The following is a 12,394-nucleotide window of genomic DNA, read 5'->3' on the forward strand; positions in this document are numbered from 1 at the left end:
TCAATAATTTAAATATATTCTACATCTATAATGTTTCATATATGTATTTTTACACATTTTAAATAAATATTTTACATATATAATATATTAGAATATAGATTATTATATATATTACATTACATATATATATATACAACATATATAATATATTAAAATATATAATGTTTAATATATTAAAATATATAATATATATTATGTTATTATATATATAATATTATATAATATATAATATATTAGAATATAGATTATTATATATGTAAATATTTATTTAAAATATGTAAAATACATATATGAAACATTATAGATGTAGAATATATTTGAGTGAATATATGTATATGCATATATATTCATATGGAGCTTTTCTTGGTTTGGAATGGCTAGCATTTATACAGCTCCTACTATGTGCCAGGTTCTACACTAAGCACTCTATCTTATTTGATGTTCACAATAATTCTGGAAAATAGGGACCATTACCATCCCCATTTTATAGGTTAAGTGATTTGCTCAAAACGCATAGATTGTCAGGGATGGAAGCAGAATTTGAACCTAAGTGCTCCAAGAGGATTTCTTAAATAACTAATTAAAGTGAAACTGGACTAGTATCTGGAGAAATTAGATGGCACATAGGACAGAGTCCTGGGCATGGAGTCAGGAAGCCTTGAGTACTTATTTGACCTCAGACATTAGTAGCTACGTGACCCTAGGCAAGTTTGCCTCAGTTTCCTCATCTGTAAAATAAGCTAGAGGAGAATATGGTAAACTATTCCAGGACCTTTGCCAAGAAAATTCCCAAAAGTGGTCATGAAGAGTTGAACAGGACTGAAAATAACAACAATAAGTCAGTAATTATGAGGGCCCAATGCACTCATGGAATTTTAGATTTTATAGGTCATCTAATCTAACCCCTTTAACAGATGAGGAAATTGTGGCTCAGAGAGAAATGGCTCATTGGCCTGCTACTAAATTATTGAAGAGTGTGTTCAATTACTGTTGGGTTAAAAAAAAAATAAGTTTATTCTTCAGTATTCACCTTGGTAAATACTACTCTTCCATTTAAAAGACAAGGGGAGAATTCCCAAATAGGACTTATGTTAATAAACTGGAGAGTAGCTCAGAGAGCAACAGAGCATCCTCCCTTACTGGTGATGGAACCTGGAAACCTCCCTTTCTCCTTTAGCTTCTTCTCAAGATGGAGTACTATTTCTTCCCTCTTGGAATGGAAGTCATCATTTGAAGAATTTAGAGATATATGAGAAAAGTTTTATGAGCTGATACAGAGTGAAGTAAACAGAACCAGGAAAAAAATACGTACAATGACTGCAACAATAACAACAACAACAAAAAATCCTCCCAAAACAAAATCCTTCAAACTGAATACTATGTAACCATAATGACTCACCTTGGCCCTGATGAAGGAAAAAATATAAAACACTTTCCTCCCTATCATGAATCAGACTTGATGGATGGGTCCATTGGATTTTTCTGAACTGCTCCCACTCTTTTTTTTCTTTCTTTTTTTTTAGTTTTTGTTACAAGAGAAGGCTAATTGTGCGGGGGTGTGTGTGTGTGTGTGTGTGATATATTCAGAAATTAAGGTGATGTCAATAGAGGAGATAGCAATAAAAACATTTAAAGGAACCAGCCTTGGAATGCCAAAGTATTCCCATCTGTTTCACTCTCAGCTTATTTTGTTAAAGAGAACCCAGAGAGAAGCGGCAAGTGGGATCTTTGTAAAGAGCCATGGTTCTAGTGAAGATGAAGTGCTTTATGCTATTATCCTGAGGGAGGGAGGGTTTGCTTTTGCTTCACAAGTCCAAAATTCATCTTCCTCCTACCAAAGATGGGAAGAAGGGCTCTGAGTTGTGGGGCTATCCATCTTACACTGTATGATGAGCTTCCTATGTGCCTCCCGAGAATCCTCCATCGTATACAGGGTCTGCTTGGTGATGCTGCTCAGGTCCACATTTCTCCAATCCTCTAGCATTTGGAAAGTAATGTCTGCACTGTGGATCACAGTTCTTGATGCCTATAAGTCAATCCAATCAACTCATTAGTTTATGGCTTATTAGGTTAAAACCCTGTACATTTGATCTCCTTTTCTGCTTCCTAGGTACATCTGTTTAGGGAATTTCTTAAACCACTTGGAAATTCTAAATCAAGGGCAGTGGAAATGCAGAGAAATTTTCAATCTCTGCACCCCACCTCCCCAATCTGATTTGGGTTAGCCATTCTCAGGGCAGGGGGGAAGTTTTCTTCCTATACTTAAGAAAGTCTGAATTCGATTTTTTCTGTGGTTTGTTTTTTCCCATGATCCCCCGTTCTCAAAGCAAAGGAAGAATCAGCTGGGACGCCACAATCCAAGGACCAGTCTTTTATGCTGGTGGCATGAAATCTAGACCTGCTAACTCTGGGGTAGAGAAATAGCCAATGGATCATCAGATCTGAGATTTAGCACTCGAATGAACCTTACAAAGGGCACCTAGTCCGACCCCATCATTTTACAGATGGAGAAACTGAGACTCTGACAGTAACATGCCCAAGATCACACAGCCAGAATCATAGATCTACAGTTGGAAGGAACCTCAGAGACCATCAGGTCCAACCCCTTTACCTTACAGATGAACAAACTGAGACCCATTCAGGTTAAATGACTTATCCAATGAAGGCTGCTCCTATACTCCATGGCAATATTTGTTTATGGTAATATAGTTTGCTCCCATTTTATGCAGGAGGACATCTATACTCAGACGAGTCAGGTAGTCAGTCAAAAAGCATACATTAAGCACTCACTTTGTGTTAGAAATTGTGTTAAGCACTGGGGAGACAAAGAAATCCACCCTTCTTCTCCCCAAAAAATCTTCCAAGAAAAAAAAAAACTATAGTTATTGCTCTCATGGAATTTCAGTCTAATGAGGAAGACACCAAATGAATGAACATGATATATGTGGAATATACAAGTGTCAGTCTGAAAGAGGAAGGCATTGGTACCTGCAAAAGGGGCAATCACTTGTCCAAGGTCACATAGCAAATATGGCACAGAATTGAGACTTGAACCCTGGCCCTCTGACAAATTGGGCAGGCTTCCCATTGTATTGCACTGCTTCCAGTCATCTATGTGTGTCTCCAGCTGGGTAGCAATCATATTCAAATGTTGACATGAGCCCACTGTTCCTATGTCCATATAATGATTTTCAGAGATGTCCTTATTCTTATTTTCTTTCTTTCTTTTTTTTCTCCCTCTCTTCCTTCCTTCCTTCCTTCCTTTCTTTCCTTCCTTCCTTCCTTCCTTCCTTCCTTCCTTCCTTCCTTCCTTCCTTCCTTCCTTCCTTCCTTCCTTCCTTCCTTCTTTTCTTTCTTTCTTTCTTTTCCTCCTTCCTTCTTTCCTTTCTTTCACAACTGGGGTTAAGTGACTTGCCCAGGGTCACACAGCTAGGAAGTGCTAAGTGTCTGAGGTCAGATTTGAACTCAGGTCCTCCTGACTTTAAGGCTGGTGCACCAATTAGCTTCCCCCTTATTTTTATTTTCTATGTAAATTCTTTGCTCTCTAAGGGACAGTGGTTTTTTTTTTTTAAGAAAAATTACCATTATCACATCAGGAACTAGAGAAGGAGGGAAAAGGGAAAGCTTAAGGGCCTAAAACATAATGAACCAACCAATAAGCATTTATTAAGCACCTGCTATGTGCCTGGTACCGTGTTAGGGAATGGAGATACGAGAACAAAGAATCACACAGTCCTCACTCTCCTGTTTCTCTTCAGAATGACCCTGTGTGGTAGTTACTACAAATTATTATTCCCATTTTACAGCTGAGAAAAATGAGACCCAGGACTGTGATTTGTTCCTGATCATACCACTAGACAGCATCAGAGAAGGAATTCTGGCTGAGGTCTTTGTTGTTAAACTCCCCAGTCTAGTGACCTTTCTACCCAATTATTTAGTCTTCTAGGATCAGGAATAATTAATAATTACCTTAACCTATAATGTGGTATAAGTCATATATAGAGATTTTTAAAATGTCATTTCCTCATGAGCTCCAGATATCTGGAGCTGGGAAGGACCTTTAAAGTCATATAGTCCAAGTGCCTCATTTTAAAGATGAAGAGACTGAACCCTATGGAGGTGGAAGGCAGGACTCAAGGTCAAGTTCCAAGACTCCAAGGTCAGGATTCTTTTCAGGGCACCATGATACTTCTCTTTTGACCCGCTACCACTCCGCATAGGTTCAGGCTTCTAGGCTCTTCATGGCTGCTGTTTTTTAGCTCTTTTCTCTCCTTCCTCACTTTTCAAATCATTATCAATTCTTCTTAAATGAGTTTATTGAGAAGGGAGCTTTCATTTTTTATAACTACACCTCAGCCCTAAGCATGGTGGCTGGCACATAGTAGGTGCTTAATAAAAGTGTGTGAACTGGTTGATTACAGAGAAATAAAAGCTTTCATTTGCAAAGCATCTCCCAGCCTACGAGTGCTTTCTTTACTTCCACTGGATATATCCAGAGCCATCTCCAGTAGTCCTTGTCTCTATTTGGTCTTTGAACCAAAATGGCTCTGGAGGGGAAAGTGAGGCAGGTGATCTTGCCCAGCCCTCCCTCACTTCAATCCAATTCACTTGCATGTCATGGCCTCAGCTCCATGGATCTCTTCAAGAACAAAGGACAAACAATAACATCTCAGAAGAGGTCTGCAATTGAAGAACACTTATTCCCACTTTACAGATGAGAAAACTGAGGATCAAAGTGGGTGGTGATTTGCCCAGTAGAACATAAGCTTCTTTAGAGGGATAGGGAGAAGGGGAACATTTTATTTTTGTTCTCCTATACATCTAACCCATGGACTGGCACAGGGAAGGAATTGAACAAGTGTGTGTCAGATGGCAGTACCCAAGATCCCCTAGGCAATGAAAAAAGACTTTAAAGGCTCATCTCCCAATGCCACAGAATAACCAGAGGTTTCAACTAGCATCACCAGACACCCAGGTCACTGCCAAGCTGGACATCCAGCCTCTGGAAGAATGAAGGACATCTCAGGTAGATATGGGGCTTCTTTGTCACATGGGACGCTTCCTTCTATGAGGAGGGATGGAGGGCTCAGGGAAGGGGGAACAGGGATTGGATTCAGGCTTCGGCTCTCTCATGAGGAAATGACATTTTAAAAAGCACCCAATTTCTTGTGCAGCAGGTGGGAATATGTTTAGAAGAACTGCACCTGTTTAACCTATATTGGATTAATTGATGCCTAGGGGAGGGGAGTCAGGGGAAGGGAGGGAGACAAATTTGGAACAAGGTTTTGCAAGGGGGAATGTTGAAAACTATCTTTGCATGTATTTTGCAAATAAAAAGCTATAATTTTTTTTAAAAAGTATCACTAAACCTTTTCTATTTCTCTAAAAAAAGATGAGAAAATTAATCTCTCTAGTACTTCAAAGATTACCTGGCTCACAGCAAGCACTGAAGAAATGCTTTTGGAATGACTGATTTATTCATCAGAGGGAGGGGGACTACAGGTGTAGGGGACTGGTACTCTCACATTCACTTAATGAGTTGGGTAGTTTTACAGAACTGCTTTCTTTCTTTTTCTCCCTTCCTTTCCTTCCTCTCTTCCTCCTTTTCTTCCTTCCTTCCTTCTTTCCTTCCTTTCATTCCTTCCTTCCTTTCCTCCTTCCCTTTCTTCTTTCCTTTATTTCTTCCTTCTCTACTTCCCTTCCTTCCCTCCCTCACTCCCTCCTTCTCTTCCTTCCTTCCTCTCTTCCCTCCCTTCTTTCTTTCCTACCCTCCCTCTCTCTCTCTCCTTCTCTTCCTTCCTTCCTTCCTTGCTTCCCTCCCTTCTTTCTCTCCTTCCCTTCATTCCTTTCTTCTTTCTCTCCCTCCCTTTTTTCTTTCCTTCCTTCCTTCCTTTAGCTTCTAAAAGCTTTGTATATGCCATTTCACTTGATCTTCACAAATGCCTAATGAGCTGGATGCTATTATTATTTCCATTTTCCATGTCTCATCTCCCATCCCTCAGCCCCAACACCAGCCTTTTGTCCTATCATGCCTGAATACCTCTTGACCAGGGCTGACTCTGTGCTCAAAGAGAAGTAAAACTGGGAGCTTCTGGAGGCAGAGTCTGCTTCCCTTTTGTTTCTGTGTCCCCAACTCCTAATGCACTTGCTTGGTATGTATGGTAAGTGCTTAATAAAACTTATCCATAGAAGATTGATTCAGAGACAACAACAAGGTAAGAAGCCTATAGAACTATGGGGATCAATAAGACCCAGTTTAGCACTCCCTTTGACATTCACTAGCTTCAGGACCCTGAGCAAATCCCTTTAATCTTTCTGAGACTCAATTTTCTTTTCTGTAAAATGGGGATAATAATAGAATATGGTTGTCTTGAGTATCATATTTTACATATATGTATACACACATACCTACATGGATATATGTGTATGGGAGTATATTTTATAGTGTTTCACACCTTAAAATATTATATAAATATCAGTGAAGGGACAAGGAGAAGGCTTACAGTTGTAGGTTCACATTAGACAGAGTTTCTTGAAGCCCAGAAAATTTTAGTCATCTTAGAAAACCCTTCCTACCTACAAGGGACCAATTACTTTTAAAACTCCCAAGGACAAAGGCAACATAAACTATATTCAATGTGTCCTCATTTATTGGGCATCATGGAGAACTAAATTTTAAGCATCCTATAGAAGGGTGTTTTCTAGATAAGTAGAACTCACCCCATTTAAGCATATGCATACAAACATGTGTTTAAATATTTTAAAATATTAAACATTTAAACATTAAACATTAAACTCTGTCTTTTTATATGGAATTTTCTGAATTTAGCCTTTTCTCAATGATTTGGGTTTTTTGTTGTTGTTAATTGTTGTTCAGTTCAATTCTCCATAACCTCATTTAGGATTTTCTTGGCAAAGATACTGGATCGGTCTGCCATTTCCTTCTCCAGCTCATTTTACAGATGAGGAAACCAAAGCAAAAAAAAATAGGGTGAAGTAACTTGCCCAGGATCTAATAAGTGTCTGAGGCTGGATTTGAACTCATGAAGATGAATCTTTCTGACTCCAGATCCAATACTCTATTATGGCGCCACCTAGCTGATTCGGGATTAGAACAAGAGCTGATGGCACTTTTCAGTTTATAAAGTCCTTTACAAGCACTCTCCTGTTTCACTTCAGAATGATCCTGTGTGGCAGTCAATACAAATTATTATTATTCCCATTTTATAGTTGAGAAAAATGAGACTCAGAGAAATGATTTGCCCTTGATCATACCACTAGTTAACATCAGAGGAGGAATTCTGGCTGAGGTCTTTGTTGCCAGACTCCCCAATCTAGTGATTTTTTCTATCCAATTATTTAGCCTTCTAGGATCAGGAATAATTACTACAGTGAGGTCTTTAGAGATTTTATATCTGGAACTGGGAAGGACCTTTAAAATCATATAGTCCAACTGCCTCATTTTAAAGATGAGGAGAAAGAATCCCAAGGAGGTGGAAAGCAGGACTCAAGGTCAAGTTCCAAGACTGCAAGGTCAGGGTTCTCTCAAGTGCACCATGATGCATCGCTCTTGACCACCACCACTCCACATGGGTTCAGGCTGCTGGACTCTTTTGGGGTATTGTTTTGTAGCTCTTTTCTCTCCTTCCTCACAATCATTATTAATTCCTCTTAAATCCTGCTTCAGTGAATGCTCTTACTCACCCCTTTTCTTAATCTATTATGACTTTGGGCATCAGACAAATGCCAATAAATATCCTCTGTCCTGTAGATCAAATGCTAATAAACACACTATCCTGTGTGTAAAGTATATGTACTTCTATGCACGAACTTTATGCAAGTCTGATGATATCCATTTTTCCTCCATTAAGGAATCTGAGGTGGAGAGCACTTAAGTGATTGCCCAAATCACCTAGTGAGGTGGAGCTTGGATTTTAATTCCCTTCTCCTCCTCACTCCAAATCTAGCATTTCTTTTATCACACCAGGCTGCCTCTCAAGAGGAGCCAATCACACACATTCGGAGGCAGGTGACTTCAGATATCCAACACATTTTCCCTGAAAGTATTTAGCTGATCAGGTATTTTATTCCTTCTCTCCAAGAAATCACAACCACCCAGCGATGAACTGTCCAGGAGACACATGCAGGACTTCTATAAGAAGACATCCTTTTTCTCAAATGGCCACTTGAGTACAAAACAAACCCCACAGATTAGATGGTAAACAAAATACAAAAGACATCGTTCCAACTACCTGGCAAAGATGGTTTAGCGATGTTTGCCGTCTCAGAATTTGGGAAAACCTTCTTGACACTGCAGATAAAAAGAATTACAGTTTGAAAAGGTCACATTCTCAGGTCAAATTTGGGTTTCTCAAGGGCAAATTCACAATTAGCCCCAAATAATAAAACACTAATCACACCATAATATATTGACATTTTCTAAAACCGATGGTTGAACATAATGTCTATTTCTTTGTTCCACCCCTCATCAACATCATAAATAACACTTTAATAAAAATAAATCTTAGGGTTCTTTTTTTTGCCATTATTGTTAAAGGTTAGACTTCATTCTGACAATCTTGTTTGGCCTGGGAAATACTGGAAAACTAATGTAATGATTCATCCATATTGATTTTCCTTTCCTGAAGCATAAGTTCCATTGTTTCTACCTTTAAATAATTAAAGATAGCCGATGAAAGTCTCACAGAAATTCTCTTAAAAAGTAATTTTTGTAAAACATCAAAAGTCATTGAACAATGCTATTATGTATGGTGGTGAGAAGTCCTGCATACAGTAGGCACTTAATAAATATTTGTTGAATTGAAAGCCTCTCAGACTTGGATTTGGATATAAATCCAAGTGGATTTATATAAAGTGGATATGGTTTTGGCACTGAAGTTTGTATATATAGGTTCATCTGAAGGAAAGTGTTCCCGTCTTTGCTTTGAACAAATGTATTCTCTGATTGGTGGAGAAGGGAACTCCATCAGTAGGGGCTCATGAGCCATGGTTTTGACTGGGTGATGACCAAGAAGGTACCCCAATAAAGGAAATATGTGGGGGGAGCAAGAAGTGAAGAAAATAGCCATCAATATTATATTTCTGCTGGACAACCTCATTAATACATTTTTAGCAAGATACATGTTTTCAGTCGATAAAATAGACACATAGAAACACAATATAATCTATTACATGAACTGAACTAAAGTTTTTTTTTTTAAAGCTTCAATACAATCTAAAAAAAAAAAAAAGAAAAGAAAAGAAAGAAAGCCGGTCACAGTCAAAAGAGGATGGTATTTGTTAGAGGAATATCAAGGGCTCTTTGATCAACCTATCTTTGCCTCCCACCCCCCACAACAAGTTCCCCATTCTCCCTGGGCCTCTGGAAGGGGTGGTAACCTGGTTCTTTCCATTTATGACACACATTTTCTAAAGTGCATTTTCAGACTCTCCGGGGATAATTGCTTTCTTCACGATCCAACAGGTACCAAAATTGGAGCCACCAACCATATCGCAGACTTTCCACATTTTGGTATTGTCCCCATAATTAGAATGTGAACGGGACCACTATTCTGATTAATCTTTGAATCGGTAAATAAATAATCAAAAATGTTCCCGGGATTATTCTAATTGGTGTCCAAAGCCAGCTCCCCAAACAAAAAGAGACAGGGAGAGAGAAAACAATACTGCCCTCTCCCCACCCCCACCAACTTCTAATTTTCCAGGCTGATCAATTGTTAATCCTTCTCCTTAATTACTTTTTTTTCCTTTAACTTTGTGATGTGGAATCTAGTGCTCCTGAAAAGAAAGGAGCTGAGACCCTGAAAAGAAGCCGGCTTCATCAATAGGTGTGCTCCACAGGCAGCCCTCTCTAAAGCGTGTTTGAAAGGCTCCCCTTTGCCTGTGGAGAGAGGGTAATTTGATCGCCTTCATTTTCCATTCTGGCATTTCTTTGGAGCAAGAATGGTGAGCTGTATTCAAATTGTGCAGGACTTTTTTTTTTAAGGGAAAACTTTGTTTTGCTTAAAATCATGTGAATATTTGTTTAATATCAACAAATTAACGGTGCACGAGTCTTCTCAAAAAGTACAAGGAAAAACATGGATAGGAAAACATGATCCGATGTATTGCAGAGTTCTGGTGGGTGAAGGGAGATTGCAGGAAAAAAGCAAGATTTATGGCCCTGACTTGCAAATGAATGCCATGATTGGAGTTTCTCATTAGTCAGACCAAGAAATAGGATAGAATGGTGAAGCTACAGGGCTCTTAGATGTAGGCCAGAAGAGAGATTAAGGGTCAGTGAGTCCAATTGTCTCATTAGACAGATAAGGAAACTGAGGCCCAAAGAGATTAAGTTACATTTCCAAGATTTCAGAGGTGAGGTCTGAAAATGTGTCCCTACTTCTAGAGCCTGCGCCCTTTCTGAATTCAAGAACTAGGCTGGCAAAACAGCATGGCCACATAACGAGTGATGGCCCTGGCCTTGGGAGCCATCAGCGCTCTGCCCTTCCCCGCTCACCAAACGTCCTTCGATAACTTACATTCAAACTTGATATTTCGCAGATTCTCTGGAAGGTCATGAAGGGCGACTTTAAGCCACTCATCGAGCTGTTTGGCAAACTTTCGGATGACCTGAGTCAAGCTGGAAAGAGAGAGGGTCCATTTAGAGAGAAAGCCGAGTCCCTCCCATGGAAAGCTGAGTCAGATTGGCCTTTTACAGGTAGGAGTGAAGGGTTAACCAGGTTGACAACCCAGTTGGCTTGTCTTGAAGGGGACCTAGCTCAGATGCTGCCATTCATGTCCAACAAACATCCTTGGCTTTCCCAACAAAAATCCTATAGGACCTGGCTACGGTCCATTAGTTGGGCACACTCAGGCTCCTCCTGAAAGCCTGGTGTCCCTGAGTAGGAATACACAGGAAGCCTTTCCCAACTCCTCTTCCTCTGTTAGTTTTCCTCTTTATTTTGTATACAGCTTGGTTCATACACATTTGTTTGTCCCTCCAACCCTATTAGATTGTCAGTTCCTTGAGGGCAAAGACTGACAATTGCCTCTTTTTGCTTAGCACAGTGCCTGGAATAAAGCAAAAAAAATTTTTTTTCCCTTGAACTGAACTTCCTACCTACCTTCCCAAATTGGGTCTTTATGGGAGAAGCCTGGGGCCGTCAAGACCCTGTTTCTAAAAGGCCATTACTTCCCAACAACCCTCTGAGATAAGTAATGCAAGCACTATCATAGCCACGTTGCAGAGGAGGAAACTGAGGCTCTGTCCCGCTAGCAGTCACCCTCGGAGCCATCCCTCCCAAAGCATATGGAGCCAGCTTTCTTCCCTTTACCAATATGGCGCCTCCCTCAGAATAAGATTTCATGCATTTGTTCATTCTAGAGATCCTATGCTAACTATTGAGTGACCTGCCTTGGGTCAGTGTAGACTAGACCCCTCTGGGGTCATCTGTGACTGTGGCAGATGATGCTCAGAGGGTGTCCACCCCCTTCACATCTTTCTGCTGCTCTTGGTACTTAAAGGGGAGTCACTTCCTAGTGGGTCATCCCATGAACCAGGACAACCTGGCTGAGTTTTGTACCCATTGTGCTATCCCTGGCTCATGGACAGCTGCCCTAGCTCAGCTCCTGGGAGAGGGGACTGTTCTAAGCCTCTGCCCACTGTTCACCTCTGTGGGTCAAAAGCCATAGAAATTACAGCAAGACCCCCGCTGTGGCTGCTAGAGAAGCCACGGGAAGGTTTCCTTTTCAGTCCCTTTGAAGAACATTTTCTGCCTCTGAGGCATCAATCCTGGCCCCAGTTTGGAAGGCCAGGCTTTGGCCAGGAGCACAGATCACCAGCAGAGAGGACTGTGGGTGGGGTTTGCATTGGGTTTCCCATAGCCCAGCTGACTTTTTATGAAAAGGAGTGGTTTGCTTACCACCAGAGCTAGCCTGGGAGGGCTTTTGTTCTGTGTATTCCTACTCATGGATGCCAGGCTTTCAGGAGAAGCCCAAGTGTGCCCCAATTAAGGGACCGTAGCCAGGCTGGGGCGACTTCTACTTCAAATCCCGACCAGAGTCACTGAGCTGACCGCCAAGGAAGAGCTGGGTTGATTTAGCACAACAGCTTCATGTGCAATTATTAAGCACCAACTCAAGCTTTGGAAGATGCTCTGCCCTCAAGAAGCTTACAAGCCAAGCCAAGCATTTCAGAGATCATCAATGACCTAGTTGTAAAACCAGCGACCTTGTCCTCCTCCCTCTCTCTGACCTACAATAATATCCAGTACTGAACATGGAGCGTGGTATACAGCAGGCACCTAATAAATGTTTATTCATTGACTGATTCATAGACTACTCCCTCCTTGAATTTCTCTTCAACTTTGATACCCATGTCAACACTATCTTC

General features: G+C 40.4%; 1 protein-coding gene across 1 annotated transcript in view; it reads right to left on the minus strand.

Moving 5' to 3' along the window:
- The window catches only part of RFX4 (regulatory factor X4), a 110,471-nt gene that overhangs the window by 27,417 nt on the left and 70,660 nt on the right, over positions 1–12,394 (minus strand). Inside the window, 3 exon segments of the mRNA XM_031940132.1 lie at positions 1,882–2,026; positions 8,253–8,311; positions 10,542–10,642. Coding sequence (XP_031795992.1) covers positions 1,882–2,026; positions 8,253–8,311; positions 10,542–10,642 — 305 coding nt within the window.

This window comes from Sarcophilus harrisii, chromosome 5 (assembly GCF_902635505.1).
Source record: "Sarcophilus harrisii chromosome 5, mSarHar1.11, whole genome shotgun sequence".
NCBI classification, from domain to species: Eukaryota; Metazoa; Chordata; class Mammalia; order Dasyuromorphia; family Dasyuridae; genus Sarcophilus; species Sarcophilus harrisii.